The sequence below is a fragment of the Bipolaris oryzae genome, assembly GCF_000523455.1.
Source record: "Bipolaris oryzae ATCC 44560 unplaced genomic scaffold scaffold_6, whole genome shotgun sequence".
Lineage (NCBI taxonomy): Eukaryota > Fungi > Ascomycota > Dothideomycetes > Pleosporales > Pleosporaceae > Bipolaris > Bipolaris oryzae.
The window spans coordinates 231,454-251,691 of NW_006911282.1; the positions used below are offsets into that span (position 1 = coordinate 231,454).

The window sequence follows — 20,238 nt, forward strand, 5'->3', positions numbered from 1 at the left end:
CTCACTCTCTCTCACCCAAGTATCTACAGAAGAAAGTATGGTATAATATATATATATATATATATATATATATATTTATTTATTGATTTGCATTCTCGAAATACAGAACGCTATAGAAGAAAGGGAGTAAATTTGGGTATATCAAGGACTGGTGTTTAGTCCCTTGCTAGAAAGAAGAAGGAAAGAAAAGAAAAGAGAGAAAAGAAAAAAAACCTCAGCTACTGCGTCTGCTCTGCTGCACGCTCTCGAAACCAAGTCTTTCCACCTTACGCCACATCACCTGCCATTACATCCATTGTCATTCCAGGACCACTCATCATGACCATGCCTTACTCAAGCCAAAGCCATCGTCTCCGCACACTCGGCCAACTCGGGCTTCTCACCCCCATAACTCTTCGGCACGCCCTTGCCCAACTGCGTAGCAAGTTGCTTCCCATCACTCAGGACGACAAACTTCCTGCTCGTCTCCTTGGCCACAACGAGCTTCACTGCGGTAAACACCCACCCCATAATCGCGGGGACATTGACAAAGAACTTGCGCGACAGCGTCTCCGGGTAGTGTTGCCCGAGAATCTCAATCGTTTTGTTGGTGGCTGCCTTGACGAGGGGGTCGCGGCGGATGAAGGAGACTTGGAGGTAGTCGTGGACTTGGAAGCCTTGGTAAGGGTCCGGTCCCTCGCCGTAGTTGGGGATTGGGGCTGCGGCGGTGGAAAGGGAGAGGGCTTGGACGGATTTTTCCATGAGGCCGACGCGCCAGCGAAGGAAGCTGTGTTCACTTGTTAGCTTTCCTTCTTACACCTTTTTTCTTCTTCTCTAACTCTTCTCTCGCGCATGTGTTGGGGAAGGGAGAGAAAAAAAAACTTACCCATCCAAATCCCCAAACGTAGCCTTGTTATCCTTGACAGCGCCATAGACATTAAACGTGGTAATATCCTTCTTATTCGGGCTCTCGGGCACGCCCTCAACCTCAAGGACGTAGCCCAGACCCTCGAACCGGGCCTTGTCGAATGTCTCGGTGGCAGCCTTGACGGGGTCAAACGATTTGCGCCACTTGAGCGTCTCGAGGAGCTGTGCCTTCGCCTTGGTCAGGTCATTCTGGTTGGCGCGCAGGAACTTTTGCAGGATGAGCTTGGTGTGGAACGCGTTGGACTTGCTGAGCTCGATGCCGTAGACCTCGCTGTGCTGTGCTTCGGCGACGAGGGCTTCGAACGCGTCGTAGAACTTGGTCAGAGGATGCTCGGGCGCCGTCTCGGGCCATACGGGACCGGTAGTGGGTTCGACGGTGCTAGCTTCGGGCTGCGCGTCGCTAGTAGGAGTCGCAATGGCAGGCGTTATTGTGCCAGTAGTAGTAGCCGGTCGTAGTTCCTCCGTCTTGCTATCCTCTTTGCTCTCTTCCTTGCTCTCCTCCTTTTCCTCCCCTTTTGGCTCTTCCTCTTTGACTTCTGTCTTTGGCTCTTCTTTTGTCTCCTTTGACTCCTCCTTTGACTCCTCCTTTGACTCCTCCTTTGACTCCTCCTTTGACTCCTCCTTTGACTCCTCCTTTGGTTCTTCCGCCTTCACCTTCTCTATCTCCTTCTCCTCTTCCTTTTTCTCAGAGACGGAGAGATCAGCTACTCCGGCAGTTGCATTGTCCACGGCCTTGGCGTCCTCCTTTTTGTCGGTGGACTCGACCGCAGGGCTGGACTCGGGCTGCTTCTCTGGAGTAGCCTCATTGAGGAGTCCTGCGCCTTCGGTAGTTACCGCCTTGGTCTCTTCTGGGTTTGCTGCCATTTTGTGATGATCTCAAATTCTGTGGTTGCAATGTGCTGTTTGTATAGCGTATTTGGGGATGTTAAAAGGACAACGGTAATCACGCTATAATTTCCGAAACTGCAATACGAAGACGCGCGTTCACGTGTTCCCCACCTCACAATGAAGACACGCGTTCTTAAGCATATTGGAATACGATTGGACTAGACTTTTCAATATGGCAATGGCACACTTGGAAAATGATGCATACAATGATCTTTTGGTCAAGCTATAAACTTCTACACTTGAAGGCATGATGGCGCCTGCCTGCATCGTCCACCCATCCTGGCACACGCCAATACTGAACGTGCCTTGGCGTTTCTTGCATCGACCGATGCAACACCGTAATATAGTGTCCTCTCTATAGGCAGGAACGTTATTCGCAAGGCCAGTAGCAGCTCAGCGCGACGAGTAACAAAGTAATCTGCATCTCCATTAGCACAAACTCCACCCAATTGTGACGTGCAAGGATTGAAGTAAAAGAAGCGATCAGTCGAAAGATGAAAAGTCTCGAAAGGTTTGTCAATCAGCGGGGCGAACCCCTCTGAGTTAGCATGAATTGGTGTTCATCATACCATAGATGCAAAACAAAATAAGTATTTACCTTTTACAATCAACTGGCCATCGAAAGTGGTGAATGATCAGTAGTCTATCAGATACCTGAAATGGAGTCAGCTGCATGTCACATGTACAAATGTTGCAACTGAAGATTGTGTAGAAACATATTCAGGTAATCGAACTAATTTGTTCCCCATGGGTAGGTCGGTATTTGATAATACACTTATTGCTCATCATTGAAGAACGGGTGTTTGGGAGTGCCGGAATGTATTCTAACCTTTTCTATCCAATCATAGCTCCACAAAGCCCTCCATGTATCGAGCGCACTGCTGCTGCCTGCAAAAATCGAGCCATGGACAGTGAATGCGCGGGGTATGTGGAAGGCTTCGCGAAGCTATGATGGGTGCGCCACTATGAGGCTGCGCCGGCGCATGCATTGCGCCAGCAGGTGGTGAACAATCGCATTTGTCTAGAATCTTTGGAATCAATTAGCAATGATTCGCTGATAGCTTCTTTGCAACGATTCAAAAAAGGTTGAAGATATCAGTTTTCCCATTTGGCTTGGGTGGTCGATCACCATGTAGTGTATGATAGGGGCGACACGTATGTTCATCATGATAGCGATGACGCGGAAGAAAAGAAGAGGGGGGGGGGTTGTGAACTTACCAAACGCTGCGTTGTGTGGTGAAGAGAAGAAGCCGTCGAGCTTCCAAGTTTTGTACGGGAACTTTTCGCGGCGGGTTTTTTGTTTCGCCGGGGCAGTGAGGTGGTCCGAGCGTTTACCATAGCGCTGCTGTCTCCATTGACGCGCTCACCAGCCATTCTTAGGTCGACATCCACGCGCTTCACTTCCAACATCCCAGCCCACTCCCGCTTCACCACAACGCTCAACCCACCGCAATCGCCCATCATGGTCGCATCGACAACTGTCTCGTTTGATGACTTTGTCAAGCAGTCACGGGAGAAGAAGAAGAACGAGACGCTCGCCCAGCAGTTCCTCGGCGGCGGAAGCCGTGGCCGGAAACCCAATGCCTCCGCTGCGGGCGCAAAGCCGCGGGTCGACTCTGAGAAGCCGTCTCTTCTCAGTCGGATAAACGGCGGTGCTGGTGTTCAAAAGCGATCGGCGAGTGCGAAGCCAGCCGGCAGCATCGACGGGAAATGGCAGCACGACCTGCACAAGCTGAACAATCCCCGCGGCGCAGCCAACACCAGGAACCACCTTGCGCGAACGGCGTCGGCATCGCAAGTCGAGCGCAACACGAGGACGTTTGACAAGTTCGCCTCGTCTCTCAACCGGGGTGCTGGCGCACACAACAACGATGGTGCGGGTATCAGCATCCGAGGTGTTGCAAACGGAGGACCATGCACCGTCATTGCGAGCAACTTTGCACCCGGGACAACCGCCGCGGATATCGAGGCTGTTATGAGCCCCATCGGAGGAGAGACTCTAGGATGCAAGCTCTTGTCTGCAAGCCCAACGGTCATGGTAGAGCTTCAGTTTGCGACCAGGGAAGGAGCCGAAAATGTCATTGCGACGTTCAACAACCAAAAGGTCAGTCTATGTAGGGTTCCGAGCGGAGCGAGACTAACGCAGTGTACAGGCTGATGGCAGACTTCTCTACGTATACATGAAGGACGTCCCTGCGAGCACCCATATGTCGCTGTCCCGAGCCCCAGCTGGTCGCCTGACCCAATCAGCCGATGACATGGAAATTGACACCGGCGCACGAGCTGGCAGCTTCCAGGATGGACGATACGGCTTCAACGAAGGTGGCCACCGCGACCCGCCACGAGGCCCGCGCCGTCGCTACTAATTCATACATTGTTTTGACAAGTCTTCTTTAAATCCATCATACACGATACCCTTTCACGAACCATGGCGATGAGCGAAAAAAAGTCCTTGAAGAGAGGTTATGTTAGTCCCTTACGATACACGGATGAAGCGGGTTGAGAAGCCGGAATATGGCTTTTTCCTTTGGCAACATGGGCATGGGGTCGCGCTACAACAGACGTTTAGCATGGCCTTTTGAAAACTGTCGAGATAGGACATGGTATCTAGAGCATACTTCTAATTACACTTCCGACGGACACGGCTTCCACTACGGTTCCTTTAAGTGCTCTTCCATCCTTGGATTGCTGCATCAACCTCGTTCCTATACCTTTGCTGTCCCTCGCACTGCTCCAAGAAGACCTTGTACTTGGCATCCAACAGCTTTTTGACTGCCTTGTCAGTCAACGGCTTTACTGTTTTACCAGGCTTGCTGAGCCTATCCATGATATCCCACAGTGGCTCGCTCTTGCCATCCTTGTCTGTACTGGCGGCCTTTGCGCCCAACATAGCTGCGCCATGCACAACAGCCGCATGTACGTATCGTGGGATGAGCACAGGCATGTCGCATGCCGTGGCCATGAGCTCCATGAGTAGGCTGTTCTGGCACTGGGATCCAGACATGAATATAGATGAAATAACATGTCCTGATTTGTTCATCGCTGAAACAATTTGATGTGTCTGTAGGGCAATGAACTCCATTGTGGCATAGTAGTACAGCGCTAGACTGTCAAGGCTCTTGTCGGAGCTCAGACCGATGACAGATCCTTTCATGTTAGGATCAGCTATAGGTGAGCGGTTTCCAAAGAGGTCGCCGTAAAAGAAGAAGTGGCGGCCGAGCCAGGAGATATGCGGTGCTTTCTCATTGTCGGCCATTTCGCGTAAGTGTTCGTTCAGGTAGTCGTAGATGTTCGTGTTGTAAGTTTCAGCAACAGAGACAGCCTCGTTGAAAGCAGGGTGTGTCTCAATTACGTGCTTGAGTAGTTCACCGGTTGCACTCTGTCCGCCCTCTGCCATCCAGTAGCCTGGTAAGAGCACGTCTCTGTATGGGCCCCATACCCCGTCCACAAAGACAGGGTCGCGGGACATGGCGAGATGGCAGGTAGAGGTTCCTGCAACGGCGGCAAGACGTGTAAAGGCTTGGGAAACGTCGTTCTTGGGTTGATCCATATCGAGCGTGTCCTCGTCGAGCTTGACCTTGGCGCCAACAGTGCCAATCCAGCCGGCATAAGCATCGATGACGCCGCTACCGACTGCGATACCGGGCTGGAGGCCCATTTCTTGTGCGGCTTTTTCGCTGAGCGTACCGACGAGGTCACCGGCAGTGAGATAACGCCCATTCTGCCAGAGGGTTAGTTGCACTCTAGAGACCTCAAAGCGATGGACAAACCACATTATCAACACCCCCCATGCGCTTAAAGTTATCCTCGCACAATTCCTCAAGACCAATCTCCTTGAGAAAATCCTCCTGCCATCCCTTCACACTTCCGTCAACGCCGACTGGTACGAAGCCTTGCTTGCAGACAACACTGCAATAGCTCCTGCTCTCGCTTCCAGTAGCAAGATGTGTAAGTGCATCCGTTAGATCGTAGAACTTGCAACGGTCGAACAGCTCTTTTGGCATGTTGTTCTTGAGCCAAAGCACTTTTGGAATTTCCATCTCAATTGACATTTTGCCTCCAACATATCGAAGCAGGTTGTGCTTGGTGGCATTGATCTTATTCGTTTCCTCTACAGGCCGATGGTCGAGCCAAAGAATGACGTTGCGGTCGTTGCCATCTTTGTTATCGAAGTTGGGCCCGGTGACTGGGACAGGTTCGTCGGTGTCGTCCCTGAAGACAGCAAGAGAGCATGTGGCGTCGAAGCCAATTCCACGAATGGTATTCGGGTCGATATTGTGCTGGTCTATTGCTCGACGGACTGAAGAGCAGATGCATCGCCAAATGTCTGTCGTGGATTGTTCCTGCGCCGCTTTAGTCTTGGCTAATGTTTGTACCTGCAGCAGCCTAAATTACATAATAACCAGTTTGTGGCTGCCAGAGACCAATGTTCTCCGATGCCAGTCCTACAATATCACCTTGATCGTTCATGATGCAAGCTCTGGCACTACCAGTACCCACATCAATTCCAATGTAGTGGTCGACTTGAGGGTGAAGCTCATTGCGAGGGTCAGTCGACAGTTGTCGCGACTGCTGGCGCTGCGTCTGTCTGAATGGAATAGCCATGATTTTTGTTGTTGTGTGCGCAAAGATACAAGGACAAAGGATGAAAGAAACAATAGGAGATTAGGAGAACTTGTACTTCGACAAGATAATGTTGAGCAACCAACAGCTGTAAATGCGGGATGAGCTCATAATAGCTCGGGGGAAGCTCTAGCATGGTGGGGGTGGGGCAATTGACAGCCCTTGGTTGCTTAGATATTCCATCTAATCCGGCTACTGGCATCTAGAGTCGCGGGTCAAGTGCCGATCTGGTCATGAAAGGGTTGTAGGGAGGTGGGCATCGTCACTTTCGGATCCACTTCTTTTGGTATACCGGCCGCTGTTGGATGCCCACAACGCCACCCAGAGGCAGGTTTGAGTCTTGGGAATGACTTATCGGTGCAATTCCGGGACAAGCGGAGGAATAGCATGAGTCAATGTCTACGCGGCTCATGAGACGTGGAGTGAGGAGAGGGGTTGTAGTAAAACCGAGGGTCCCATGCTGGTGAATGCTCTTCGGTGATACGATTCGCCGCTGTACGCTAGCCAAGCTTCGGCTTCCAACACCAATGCGCGTACACTATAGTCGCCGTTTACATGAGCACGTCAGTATGCTGTTCTCCAGACTTCTTTTACTGCCCCTTGCAGTTGCATCTTCGGTGACGCTCTATGTCGCTCCTGTTCCTGCCTCTGAGGATACGGCCGCGATCGCTTCACCAGTACCCCTCGCACAGATCGACTACGATGCGGATCAACCAGTCGGCACCCTAGTCTCATATACACCGCCAACGGGCTCGTACTCCGCCGACCGCTTATTACGTGTTGGTCTCACCGATCCAAAATCGAACTCGTTGCATGGCGTTGTGACTTCAGCGGCGAGCTTCTCTGAGCACTACCACAAGAAGATTGTCATCCACGTTGACGACAAGGGCGAGCCGTTTCACGTTGGCTTCAGTACAAGTACAAAAGGCAGTGGGAAAGAGATAGAAGTTGAGATACAGAGGAAGAGCACCGGACCGAAGCCGGTACTGAACAAGCCCATTGTATTGAATGCCGAAGGAAAGCTGGGCGGAGAAGAGCCAGAGAAGACATTCTTGCAAAAGTGGGTAGAGCTGCAATTGTTATTAGAGGAAACTATGCTGACAACTATGCAGGTACTGGTGGGCTATTGCTCTCTTCCTGCTTGTTCAGCTGGCCGCAGGTGGTGGAGAGAAATAAGGACTCGACAAACAGGACGTCTAAATAGATGCCTTTTCCAAAACAAGGGGTACATACAATGCCCGTTGACGTTGCTATCCCATGTGATATCTGCTTCCCGTTACAGTGTCTTTCATCGCGTGCACGATCCTCACATGAGAGCATTAGTAGACAGTCGGTCAGAATAGACTTCATGTTCAAGGTAAGAGTCGTGAGCTATCGTACATTCCATATCATCAGGTTGATTTCAAATCATCTATCATGTTGGGTATAAGTATACATGCGTCATGGGGTTCCTCAGGTAAAAGCCGTGGAAGCTGATGCTGGACGGGACTCGGCTGGCGCAGGGACAGCCGTCTTGACCAAGGAAGTAAGAGTGGGAATGGATCCGGTGGAAGCAGGATGGCCGGGCGCGCGGATAGCAGCTGAGGGGGTCGACTTTGGCTGGTGGACATCCATGGGCAGGATCTCGGTCTTCAACTCTCTCGTCTTCTTCTGCTTGGGCTCGGGAGCCTTTTCGTTTTCTTGGACGTAGAACTTCCGCAGCAGCATGATTGCCTCCTCTCGAAAGATGCCACCGGTGACGGGATATGGCTTGTCGACGCTGGGACTATCGAAGGGTTAGTGATGGTGACGTGGGTGTGGGTCTTCAAGAGTTGGCGTACTCAGAATGGATCTTGAGCACCCCTCCTGTCCCACCAAAGCGCTCATTCCAGCACCCAAAGTAGACTGCTCGAATGCCATACTGACGGAGCATTGACGCGCACATGACGCATGGCTCAACAGTTACATAGAGATCTGTCTCGTTGAGAACAGTGATGGGATACTCGGACAGGATACCAGCAATGGCCACGAACTCGGCGTGCCTGGTGCCATTGAGAGTACGATTGGTCTCGTTCATGCCTCGGCCAATGACCTGGCCATCCTTGACAAAGACACAGCCAACAGGAGTCTCGTCACTCTTGAGTGCAAGTTCGGCCTAGCGCGATGGATGAGTCAGCATCTAAGTCTGTTGGATAGGGTGTATGAATGTAGGTAGGTATGCTGGGGCAGACGAGCATGTACAGGGTGTGCAGTGTGTGCAGGGGTTGTTTTACCATGGCGATGGCCTCGCGCATGAAGCCCTCATGATACGCCCTCTCCTCCGGACCCATGTCGTCTGCCGTGTGAACCGCTTCGTTGTCTTGGCGGTCTTGTTGGAGCACAGTGGAGTGAGATGGGTTGTTTGGCGTGAGTGATTGCTGCGCAAGCAGACAGTAGAGGGCCAGGCCGAGGCCGGCAGAGGCCAGCGCAAGAGCCTGCCATGGCTGCTTCCCCTTCAGAATTGCATTCATTCCCCGTGCGTGTGAGGCAGCTGCGACTGTGGGAGATGTTCTGAAACAGAAAGTGCACGTCGGTGATTTGTCTGCGTAGCTCCGATCCAAGACGGTTTCGGCAAGCGCTAGCCGCTCTAGTTTACGTGGAGGCCGCGCCGACCGAGGGCTGAGCATACCTAGAAGAAGCAAGCAACCGTAATCATTGCCATCGCAACAAGCAGGCAGCCACCCACTCCGCTATACCGCACGCCTGTCCACCTACTATACTGCACCGCCACAACTCCATTACGCACTCGCAACCCACGCCCGCAACCCAGCCCACTTTATACAAAACCGACACCGACGCTCGTCCAATCCGTCTTACAGTAGCTCCGTCCACACAGCTTGCGCCGTCCACAAAGCGACCCAGACTGCACTCGACATTGCCCTATACTTACAGCTGAACTCCTACGAGTCGGGATTCCAAAGCAAACATGACGCTCGCAGAAGAGTTCAAGTCGCGAAATTTCAGTAAGATCTTCGCCGCAGCTACTGCCGCTGGCGCTGGCGCTGTTGCATTGTTGCTGACATGGCATCTTTGAAGGTATCTACGGACAATGGTCAGTCGCGTCCCCTCACCACCTTTCCATACGCCACCCAGGCTTCCCACAGATATCACCAAGATGCCGTCAGGGGGAATCGCCAAGCATGAGCGGTGTTGGAAGACCATCAGACCACTACACGGTGTGGTGGACTCAAACACCATCACGACTACTATGCCACGCACCTCCATTGCCCTCGGACTGTCCCAGCTAACTCCACGTCTAGGACCGGAGTGCTGTGTATATTCCTGTGCTTTGCGCTGGGCATTGCCAACATCTTTCACGCCAACTTTGTCATTGCGTTCAGCATCGTATGCTTGTACGCTGTCTACCCCTTGTGTCGCACTGGGCCTAAAGATCTAATCAACGTCGCAGGGTGTGCTCCTTCATCATTATATTTATTGAGATACCGCTCCTTCTTCGCATCTGCCCAACCTCGTCGAAATTCGACGAATTCATCCGCAAATTCAGTTCCAACTATATGCGCGCTGCCATCTATGGTGTGATGAGCACTATACAATGGATCAGCATCTGGCCCATGGCTACGAGCTTGATTGTCGCAGCCATCTTCCTGATGCTTGCTGCAGTCTTCTATGCGCTTGCCGGTATCAAGGGCCAGCAGTTCCAGGGCAGCAAGACGCTTGGTGGACAGGGCGTTGCACAGATGATCATCTAAAAAGGAGGCTCACATGTCGGGAACACGATGAGAGACTGGATGAGAATGCAGTAGATGTGGGCAACGATTGCGAATGTACGACCTGTTTTGGAATAGACACAGGGACCGAGTGCGAAATGGATTCTGCCATCACAGCCGCGTCCTGGTGTCGGGCCACGATTGAATCTGTTTGTATTACGGGTGAAAAGCCAGGCGTTATTGGGAGATATCTATCACAGGGATTGCCTGAAGGCGGAGGCGTACGGCCAAACCTAGAGGCACGAGAATGCGATATTATATTTTCATTTCTGTGCTGTACGTTTGACAGTCGAATATTGGTCATGAAGTAGTACTAGTTAGCCCAAGGCGGGGGAACATACGTAACTGCACATGTGGAGACTGTGCAGGGCCTATTGGAAGGCCTGCAAAGTTCTAGAAGCTTGCATTCCTATCCACATACTGGCGGGGTGGTGACGCTGTTCAATCTTTTGGTCATATGTAAGCAGACCATGCTCTCTCACGGACAACGCAGGACAGATGGCATGTGAAGGGATGCGCTGGGCTCAAAAGCAAACAAAGATTACTGTCGTTGGCCCCGACCTAGACTCTGCTGGCCCTTGTGCATGCCGATGAGTGGCTGCTAGGGACTTGCCAGGAACCACACTTTCTCGGCGCGGGGAACACTAGCGGCTTTTTCGTGCCGGGAGTCGCACACATCATTGAAGAGTCTGCAGAATGGCGCGCAGTTGATAAGAAACGTCCTCGTCCTGCAGAGTCCAGTCGCGTTGGCTTGACCGGACACTTCACAAGGCTAACGAGATAATTGTGGATAGCCCGAGTTTGCCAGGCTCGAAGGCCTCCACGTAGTTGTTGTTGAAGTCGCATAGTCCTCGATGCGGCATAGTGGCTGGGCACCTCTGATGTTCATGTCCAACGCGACAGGCACAATGAATGGCTGCACAGCGTTTGGGGGAAGTGACATGCTCTTGTTCTTGTTCTTTTTGTCGACTCGATGCAATCACTGGCAAGCACACGACAGAGAAAACAAAGCCAAGTCACCAAATGCGCGTGCATACCGCGGGCGCTGATGATGGTTGCCGCGTGCCAGATGCCAGACGCCAGACGCCAGGGCCCCATGCGCCATATCCAGGCATGATGCAAATGCGGGTCGCAGAGCTGTCTGCTACTTAAGTCCACCACCCCAGCTTCACCACGCCAATCCACTCTGCGCCATCTGGCAACACCATACCGAACCATCCAATTTTCCTCTTTAGCCTCACTTTGAGTGTCGGGCCTAATTGCGTGTCGTGTCGTGTGGTGAGTTTGCACTACTATAAAACCTCGCCCTGTCCCGCAGCATTCAGGCTCTCATTTGCACTGCCCCTCATTGGCTGGCTACAGCTCAGTGGAGCTGGCTGACCACTTCTCTACATTTGTCTGTTTCTTCACTGTGCTCAATGCCGCTGTCTTTCTGACACTCGACGTATCAAACAACCAGTCCGTGTCTTATCTGTCACTGACATTGATTTTCTCTTAGCCTTCCAAGACCCCCCCGCAGTCTACGCAACATCTTTACCCCACATAGCCATCGAGTAACGGCTAAGCACACAATGACCGCTCAACCAACAATACCTCCACGCCCATCGCGCTCCCAGAATAGCCGCTCGCCGGCGCCGGGAAGCCATATGGAAATTCCCAAGATTCCTCCTCGTCCGAACCGCGGCATGGACCGCTCCGTCTCTCCAAGCGGGGACAGATATGCCCCCTCCCCGCTCAACGATCCCACCTATGTACCCGGTGGCCCACCAAAAGATAGCCATCGCCTCAGCACCGAGCTGCCCTCTCGCCCGCCCAGTGTCTCTATGCCCTCGCTTGGAGAGGAAGGCACCGAATACGCCAGTTTCGAGGACTTGTCCAAGACACTCAATGAAGACAACCAGGGTGGCTCTCCACAGCATACCAAGAATGTCGCAGGCGACTTGCCCTTGCATGCTCCGACTGCCTCAGTCCCGAGCTCCACCGCAAAAACACGGATTCAGGCTGTGACGCGGACTGATTCGCAAACAGCAGCAGCCGCTGGCTTTGGCTCGCAACTGTCAGTTGATGACAAGGTTTCCCAAGCCAAGTCTGGCCGTTCTGGCTCGTCGGCTGGTTCACGCCCCAGCTCAATCTACAACGATCAGGACGAGCATGGTATTCCAGAGATTGGCGTACAGGTGCCCATGTTTCGCAATGCCGGAGACGTGCAGGCTCCAAGTCCGGCGCCATTTGCGCAACAGCCTGGATCTCAAGGAACTGGTTTCCATCAGAAATCCAGTGGCCGTCATCATGGGCGTACAAAGAGCGGCCGCGAGATCTTCCACGGACCTCCTGGCAGCTATGGCATGCACGGCCATGGCAAGATATCGACGGACGAATTCGAGCAAAAGTGGTACGAAAAGCACCCAGACGATTTGAAGCGTGAGAAAGCGGGCGAGTATGGCCCTCACATTCAGGAAAACAGAAAAGATTACCACTGGGGTGCGGACAACCTGGAAAAACTTGTGCACACAAGGTCGCAAGACGTCGGAGTGGGTACGTTACTTGATCCTATCAAACGAATATGTATTTGGTATTAATCTTGTTATGCAGGCACTAGCCGAGATGTCGTTGGAACTCCCGATGAGCAGATTGGTTACAGGGCCACCGAGGAATATGCCTCAAGGATGGCTTCTCCAAGACCACAATCTTCTGGCGTGACTTCTTTGAACAAAGCTCGCCACGCTGACTCCCCGCTCCGTAACGAGGCCGGCCAAGAGGTAAATGACAAGGGAGAAGTCATTCATATTGACCCACCTACACACCGTTCTAGTAAGGTTCATGGTGGAGGTTACGACCCCCCAACTGCAGACCTTGGACCGCGAGGCGGTAACACTAATGCTGAGGGTGGATGGGTTACCGAGCGCGGATATGGTACACCCATCCTTGCTTCTGATGAACTGAAAAAGCACCCAGATGCTGAGTGGAGGCAACCTGCCGTATCACCGGAGCTCGAGCGCCACGGCAATGAATACATTTCCAATGAGGACGGCACGTCACAGTACATCACCAAGCAGCGCACCTCCAGTAGGAGCTCTAGCAGGAATAGGGGCACGCAACAGCAACGTGTGATTCCGAGCCCATCTCAGTACGAACATAGCAGCACTCCGCTTGAGTCGCATAAAGAATATGAACCGCTCTTCCCAGAGGATGAAGAGACCAAGAAGCCGAACTCAAAGGCTGATGAGGTCAAGCGTCCTAGTTATGCTCGCCACCACTTCCCAAGCCAAGATGTTTGGGAGGACACGCCTGGTAGTCTGCAGCTCGAGACTACCGTTGATACTCCCCAGGAGCCTGAAGAGCCTCAAACTGCCGTCAGCAAAGGAGATGTCAGTCCCGCCAAAGCATTTGAAAGCCCAGAAACAGAAGAGAAACGCAAGCGCCAGATCACTGAGGAAGATCAAAAGTCATTCCTTTCTGACCATACGAAGCAATTCGCTGCCGAAAACAGGCTTCTTGGAAAAGTGCGGGACGAGACACCAGGCCGCCCCGGTATGCAGCAGCGTTTCCCAAGCCAGGATATCTGGGAAGACGCGCCGTCACACGGATACCTCGAGACCACGGTCAGCACCCCACAGATGGAGGAAACGAACGAGTATGCCGAAGATTCCCCACAGGATCAGAAACACTCCGTCCCCGCTCAGCCTATCATTCCTACCCGACCTGTCAGGAAGGAGTCGCCTGCGGGGGGAGCGAGAATACCTATCATCCCCGAACGCCCGAGGGGTCATGTCTCAGCACGCCCAACCAAGTCATCTACTGGCCCTTCAGAAAATGGTTCAAATGCGGGGTCACAAGCCAGCGAGAACGAAGCTTCGCCGCATAAGGTGAAATCAGTGCTGACTGGTCGTCCAGCTGGGGGCAAAATTGCTGCTCTCCAAGCCGGCTTCCTCAAGGACCTCAACAACAAAATTGGTTTAGGTCCACAGGGTCTTCCTAAAGTCAAGGAACCTGAGCCGGAAGTGGAAGAAAAGGAGATAGCACCGCTGCAAGATGCTCGAAAGAGTCGGGCCAAGGGCCCACAGAGGAGGAAACCTGCTTCGTCTCCAGCCCCAGGCAGTGCGGCTGCTGCAGCTGCTGTGCCAGCCCAGAAACTGAGCGTCGGTCCTGTGACTGCAATTTGGAGTTTTGTTGAAGACGGTAGCCTGGACGTCCCAGCTGCCAAGATGGCTGTGCAGATACAGAAATCGCTCAATGTTCCTGCAAAGACTGAAGAACCCATCGCCACCAAGGCTGCAGCGGACGAGAGTGCTGCGCCAGAATCAGAAAAGTCACAACTGGCCCAAACTTTGTCAAAGGATGAGCCTCAGTCTGCTTCTGCAACCGAGGCAAAGACTGAGGCGAAGACTGAGGCGAAGACTGAAAACACTTCCTTGCCCGAGCAAGTGTCCTCTGTGGCATCGGGTACTCTTGAGTCGTTCACGTCCAAGGTTGCAGCTGCCTTGAAGCTAGAGGAGCCTGTAGTGACGGAGAAAGCACCTGGATCCGCTGACGCTCCCGGTGCCTTTCCTAGCTCAGGTCCAGACGCAGTAGACGGAGGCAACGTCAAGAGTGTTGAATCTGATAGCAAGAGAGTAGATGAGTCGGTCGTCAGCAAGTCTACTGAGGAGAAGGCATGATGATCTGTCTTTGTTTGTAGAGAAGAAGTAGGATGTGAAGGAAATATACACGATCTTTTTTCCATTGTTGTCTCAAGTTAGATTTCAGTGTTAGCAATCAAAGTCTGGATTACTTTTGTTTGCAACGAGAATTCTCTTATTTGCTTGTTTGTTTGTTTGTTTGTTCGTTCGTTCGTTCGTTCGTTCGTTCGTTCGTTCGTTCATGCAATGTCAAGTGAGGCAATGAGAATTAACAACAACATGATTGTCATTCTGTTTGACTTGGGGGCGCATGCATGCATGGCTCTCTTCTCTTGCGTGGTAAAACGTATAAAAGAGTATCATTTCGGTACTCAATCTTCTCGACGAGTAAGGTGGCCCGTGTAGTAGTAGTACTTGACATTGGCCAGCCTTGGAAACTACTATTGATTTGACACACTGCTAGGCGGCCGGTTTACTGGGAACGAAATCCCAATAACCCTCTTCATTTGGCTCCAACGCTTCATCTTCGTTCCCATCCAACCTCGCAAGCATAAAATTCAACAGCTCGATCGTCTCCCGCCACGAAGGATGATCGTCTCGCAGCATGCGAGCTTCACCAGCGACAATGCTCTTCAGTAGTGCCACCGCCCGATCTAGCTGCCCAAGCTTATAATATCCTATCGCAAGTATTTGATGCGACATGCCGACATTCGGGTGCTCTGAACTCAGCGTTGTATCCCTCGCATCTATGACTTGTTCCAGCAGCGGCACTGCTCTTTGTTCCTGTCCGGCCAGGAGGTACGATCGCGCGAGGGTGTGCTGCGCGTGCAGTATGTCTGGATGCCCCGGCGCCAGTATCTTTTCTCTTGTTCTGACGACTTTTTCATGGAGGGGCACCGCCTTGTGCATTTGGTTGCAGGCCTCGTATGCTCTTGCAAGCGTCTGTTGCAATAATAGTAGTTGGTAGTTCTCTGGCGGTAGTGTCTTCTCTTCTGCTTCAACCACTCGTTCTAGAATCTCTCTCGCCTTATGCCCCTGTCCGTTGAGAGCGTATGCTCTGGCGGGAGCATCCAGCGATGCCAGTAAGCTTGGCCTCTCGGAATATGGCGTCTTCATACGTACTTGTACTATGCGCTCTAGCAGCAGTATCGAATTTTCCATCTGCCTATCCAATGTGTATATAATTGCAAGATGATACTGCGAGGCGAGGCGCTCTGGATCATCTTCGCTAAGGTGATCTCTCTGCTGACATGCCTTTTCCACCCATACCAACGACTCCCGTAATCTGCCATTTTTCCCCAGACAGATCCCTACTCGCAGACACAGCTCCGAAATGTCGCTTTTGTTGCAGTGCTGCCCACCATTGAGTAATCGGAGTGAGTGCGGTAAATACGCTCTCCAAATGATCAGCTCACGGTCGTACGCTGTAAAAGGGAAGACATGTGCAACATGCCGAATTGCGTCCTTCACTACTTTACTTGAATTATCATTCTTGTTGAACCAGATCCGTGTCGCCAGGTGCACGAGTCGGTGGGTATCATACCACTCTTCCTCATCCGGCTCTGTATGGTCTTCCTCTCTTCTTGCGTTTCTTGAGTGTTGCTGTCTCGTCTTATTAGAAAGGAGTACCTGCACAGCGTGCCAATTGCATTCTCCATCTCCTCTTCCGAATCTCTCTTTGGTAGCAAGTACCATGGTACTGCCTTCCACTCTATACAGGATATAAACTCTAGCAAATCTGCCGCAAATGTGTCGCGTTCGCGTAGCTGGCTGAACGACACCACCCACGTAGTCGCCACTGCGTTCGCTGAGCCTTTATATCGCGTGTTATCACGAAACTCTCTACTTAGTAGACTAATAAGGTCCTGTTCAGTATTGTGCAGTAGTCGAAGATATTTCGCGATTATCATGCGATTCATATTCAGATACGCAGCCGCTCACGCGATGGCTAGCGGTAGACGTGTCAGCTCTTCTAGTAGCTCGTCCCTCGCGGTGTGGTCACGGAGAAGCTCTTTCCTGATTATTAACCTGGAGAAAAAATCGATCGTATCCTGACGATCTATGGCCTCTAGCTCCAGCACATCGTACTGTGTTAACGATACCGCTACCTCCATCGTGCGCGTTGTGTACAATATTATACCATTCTCGCTCTTCGGTAGATAGTCAACGATGCCCTGTGACTGTTGTGTACCACTACTTCCTCGCCGATGTGGCGTGCCTGCCGGGCCTCCTGTCTGTTAGAGCTGCACCTATCGCACGTCTGCCCTGCAACATGGTCGTATGTTGCTTTAAAAAGCACATCAACCCCTGCGTTGCTGCATTGAAACTTGGGGATGCCTTCCAGCTTGGAGATGTACTCAGAGACCTTTGCTTTTACCACGCAGGTTATTAGCCTTTACGCGCGCGACAGCTGCCAACAACACCTCTGGTGGTGCATCAATCGATCCGGTTCGTCAAAGCCGCCTAGTGTTGTTTTCCCCATGTCATATTGTACCACACCGGCAAGATTCCCGTGGGGTTGACTGACAACAACGTCGCCTAAGCGGACGTCTGCTTCAGAACTCGGGACACCACCACCAATGCCGACCATCAAACCAAACTGAATGTTTTTGAACGTTGCTTGCATTCGAGTTGCGAAGCAGATGTTGCTGCAGTTGCGGGTACTAAGATGTGGGGGCAGAACGACAACACATTCATTGGTCAGAAGTGTTCGTACGGCACCTTACTCCTGCTACATTTAGACTAGACAGCGTGCATAGCTATAGGTCCTCCAAGTATGTACGTACTTTCTCTATTCTGTCTCTCGCGGAACTGAAATGGCCAGACACATTCAAGGAGGCAAAACTGCTATTCATTTAGTGTTTTTCATAAGTGTTCACTTGTGATGGTAGTTTGTTGGTGTTCACCTAATTCAGTTCCGCGAGGATATGCATCTTTGTACGTGACCATAAGTCTGGAGGACGCTTTGGTGACTTCTTGTTATACTTTATCCATAAATACTACACGAAATAGGTCTCTCTCAGATCAGATCCGCTCCCCAAATGGCGCTCCCTCGAGCTTAAACCCACCCGGCTGCAGCTTCTGGAACACACCCGCAGGATCGTACATCTTAGAGACAGCCTTGAGCCTAGCCAACTTCTCCTTGCCATAACTTGGGATAACATTCTGGTACGGCCCAGCATAGTTCAGGTAAATGAAGTCGTGGTACTTGCCCCGTCTCTTTGCTTCTGTCTTTGCTGTACTGATAAAGTTCTGGGCAGCTCTTTGGATATTGGTGTCTTGAGAAGCGTCTGACCAGACCAGATAGAGGAGGCTGTGCATTAATGGTCCGTCTGTGGGAGAGGGCCCGAGCGCGTTACCGCCTTTCCTGCTCATTCTTCGCATAGCGGGCACAGTGAAGACTTGAAATGTCAGTGATCCCTTGTTGGGCATTGCAGCGAAATCCTTTCGATGGCGTTCTTGGAGCCAGTTCATGAGGTCCCGATCCAGTTTGAAGGTAGACGCCCAGAATGCGTAGCGGTGACCTTTGGGCATCTGGTCAGTTATCAGGGAGGTGTCATTTGCCAAAGTCCTATTCATGGTGTCGGTATGTATCGAAGTGATATTAAGGTACTTCTTGAGGATAGCTGGGGGATTGAGCTCGTCTACAGGCTTAAGGTACTCTAGTTGGATTTGTGCGGCCGATTGGCCAGCTGCTAGAGCAAATGAAAGAATCTGTGCAGAGTTAGGGTCTTTGCTGGCGTCTTCTGCCATAGAAGCAAATGCATCGATAACAAGCGGGTAAGTAGCTTCTGGGTGAACTCGAGTTCCACCCCACATCAAGCCCTGGGGAATGGTCTCCATCTCAAATCGGGTGACAATACCGAAATTGTTCCCACCTCCACGAAGTGCCCAGTAAAGATCTGGGTGGATGGTCTGGGTGACAGTAATGAGAGCACCTGCCGCAGTGACGACTTCAAAGGAAGCAATGTTGTCGCAAGCATATCCATAGATACTTGAGTGATGACTGATACCCCCGCCGAGAACAAGGCCAAGGCCTACCTCTGACGCGCGACCCCCAATGACGGCAAGGCCGTGTTGACCAAGCTTTTCATATACCGACCCCCATCGATTTCCTGGCCCTATGAATGCGGTTTTTTGGTCGCTGGAAAGTGTGATTTCGTTCATGTCCTCCATGTTTATCGTGATGCCATCTTGAATGCTAGATGCGCCAGGGAAGGCAGTATGTCCACCGCCCTTTACGGCAAAGGGACATTGAGTAAGACGAGACATGAGTACCAAGATTGATAGATCTTGCGCTATCGATGGCTTCGCTACACAAGCCGGATCCACGAAAGCTGCTTGAACAGACCAGTATCCACTGGTGAATGCATCGTACGCGGGTGATCCGCTGGTGAGAAGCTTGTTTCCGAAGATGGTTTTAAGGGCAACACACTTTCCCGAGAATCAGAAAATTCCCTTGAAGGATAGCAGTGTAACTTACAGCCGCCGTGCATCCGGTTGAGACAGCACGTTTTTCACTCAGGCCAGCCAGGGCAGGAATAGTGGAGACATTGACGCCGTTGTTAGCCAGAGCCTCAACAACGTTGAAGTCCGAGGACTCAAAAACGTCTTGTGCAGAAGCAATGGCAGAAAAAGCCCAAAGAAAAGCAACTAAAGAGGCCTTCATACCGTGCGTTGCTGTGTCTTGCAATTAGCTTGGTAAGGAGAGTGCGTCTAAAGCCGGAGAGATGCCTCAAGTGAGAGTTATGGCACTCAATGGTCACTTATAAGAGACGGTGAGTATCCCCGAGCGTAGCTGCGTTAAGAAATCGACATTTCGCTCTGCACATAATGTCTGGAAATGAAGCGAAGTATCGCATCTAGCTGCAGGGTGCAATTGAACTGACCGCCGGCTACATGTGCAAGAGCTAGATAGTGTACAGGGTAACAGGGGTATATTTTCCCAACCGAGGATGATGTTGACCCGAAGTGGCGACTCACTAAAATAGCCTTAAGCAATAGGCATACGGAATATCTCTCTCTTCAGGACGTCATCATTCTTGTTACTAGGTACGAGTCGATAGTGCACATTGTAGGTCGATGAAATGGTTTCAAATCTCGCCACAACACCATCCTTGGTTGGGAAAACACACCCTAGTTACTGTGTATGCAAACAATAAAAGTGTTGTAGCGACTATTCTCAATCCACCACTCATTAGTAGCCGAGAGTTCTTTGCTCGCTGCTGTGTCACAGACTGTGCCGCCTTGGCTGCAAGATGTAGTGGCACGATAGGAAACTGATGGTTGCATTAGGATTTCGGGGTTAATCTCGATAGGATTCAGATGCAGGTATGCGCAGTCTTTACCCTCAGATTACGTCTTGGCTCGAGCCGAGAGTCCGCTTTTGCATCTGATGGAGCCCTTGATGTGAAGAAACGGCAGCAACCCACCAATATGCCAAATACAAGCTGGTT

The 20,238-nt window shown here is 51.7% G+C and overlaps 9 protein-coding genes across 9 annotated transcripts; 4 read left to right on the plus strand and 5 right to left on the minus strand.

Moving 5' to 3' along the window:
* Window positions 1-333: 333 nt before the first annotated feature.
* On the minus strand, window positions 334-1,770 carry COCMIDRAFT_82362 (uncharacterized protein; the record flags this gene model as incomplete). Its single annotated transcript, XM_007685028.1, has 3 exons — window positions 334-766; window positions 866-1,387; window positions 1,487-1,770. The coding sequence occupies 3 exons, from the start codon at window positions 1,768-1,770 to the stop codon at window positions 334-336; spliced, it is 1,239 nt and encodes a 412-aa protein (XP_007683218.1).
* Window positions 1,771-3,256: 1,486 nt separating this feature from the next.
* On the plus strand, window positions 3,257-4,160 carry COCMIDRAFT_1053 (uncharacterized protein; the record flags this gene model as incomplete). The annotated part of the gene is made up of 2 exons (XM_007684936.1): window positions 3,257-3,898; window positions 3,948-4,160. 2 exons carry the CDS (start codon window positions 3,257-3,259, stop codon window positions 4,158-4,160), a joined length of 855 nt encoding a protein of 284 aa, XP_007683126.1.
* Window positions 4,161-4,456: 296 nt separating this feature from the next.
* COCMIDRAFT_82416 (uncharacterized protein) lies at window positions 4,457-6,399 on the minus strand (the record flags this gene model as incomplete). Its single annotated transcript, XM_007685029.1, has 3 exons — window positions 4,457-5,515; window positions 5,565-6,137; window positions 6,190-6,399. The coding sequence occupies 3 exons, from the start codon at window positions 6,397-6,399 to the stop codon at window positions 4,457-4,459; spliced, it is 1,842 nt and encodes a 613-aa protein (XP_007683219.1).
* A 587-nt stretch (window positions 6,400-6,986) lies between these two features.
* Window positions 6,987-7,593, plus strand: COCMIDRAFT_82473 (uncharacterized protein; the record flags this gene model as incomplete). The annotated part of the gene is made up of 2 exons (XM_007685030.1): window positions 6,987-7,477; window positions 7,530-7,593. The coding sequence occupies 2 exons, from the start codon at window positions 6,987-6,989 to the stop codon at window positions 7,591-7,593; spliced, it is 555 nt and encodes a 184-aa protein (XP_007683220.1).
* A 276-nt stretch (window positions 7,594-7,869) lies between these two features.
* COCMIDRAFT_32425 (uncharacterized protein) lies at window positions 7,870-8,726 on the minus strand (the record flags this gene model as incomplete). The annotated part of the gene is made up of 3 exons (XM_007684981.1): window positions 7,870-8,182; window positions 8,238-8,551; window positions 8,670-8,726. The coding sequence occupies 3 exons, from the start codon at window positions 8,724-8,726 to the stop codon at window positions 7,870-7,872; spliced, it is 684 nt and encodes a 227-aa protein (XP_007683171.1).
* Window positions 8,727-9,361: 635 nt separating this feature from the next.
* On the plus strand, window positions 9,362-10,145 carry COCMIDRAFT_1057 (uncharacterized protein; the record flags this gene model as incomplete). The annotated part of the gene is made up of 4 exons (XM_007684937.1): window positions 9,362-9,398; window positions 9,472-9,487; window positions 9,696-9,788; window positions 9,845-10,145. 4 exons carry the CDS (start codon window positions 9,362-9,364, stop codon window positions 10,143-10,145), a joined length of 447 nt encoding a protein of 148 aa, XP_007683127.1.
* Window positions 10,146-11,734: 1,589 nt separating this feature from the next.
* Window positions 11,735-14,821, plus strand: COCMIDRAFT_82171 (uncharacterized protein; the record flags this gene model as incomplete). The annotated part of the gene is made up of 2 exons (XM_007685031.1): window positions 11,735-12,698; window positions 12,756-14,821. 2 exons carry the CDS (start codon window positions 11,735-11,737, stop codon window positions 14,819-14,821), a joined length of 3,030 nt encoding a protein of 1,009 aa, XP_007683221.1.
* A 247-nt stretch (window positions 14,822-15,068) lies between these two features.
* On the minus strand, window positions 15,069-16,896 carry COCMIDRAFT_32428 (uncharacterized protein; the record flags this gene model as incomplete). Its single annotated transcript, XM_007684982.1, has 4 exons — window positions 15,069-15,113; window positions 15,491-16,364; window positions 16,412-16,620; window positions 16,885-16,896. 4 exons carry the CDS (start codon window positions 16,894-16,896, stop codon window positions 15,069-15,071), a joined length of 1,140 nt encoding a protein of 379 aa, XP_007683172.1.
* Window positions 16,897-17,806: 910 nt separating this feature from the next.
* COCMIDRAFT_1060 (uncharacterized protein) lies at window positions 17,807-19,451 on the minus strand (the record flags this gene model as incomplete). Its single annotated transcript, XM_007684938.1, has 2 exons — window positions 17,807-19,216; window positions 19,266-19,451. 2 exons carry the CDS (start codon window positions 19,449-19,451, stop codon window positions 17,807-17,809), a joined length of 1,596 nt encoding a protein of 531 aa, XP_007683128.1.
* Between the last annotated feature and the right edge of the window lie 787 nt (window positions 19,452-20,238).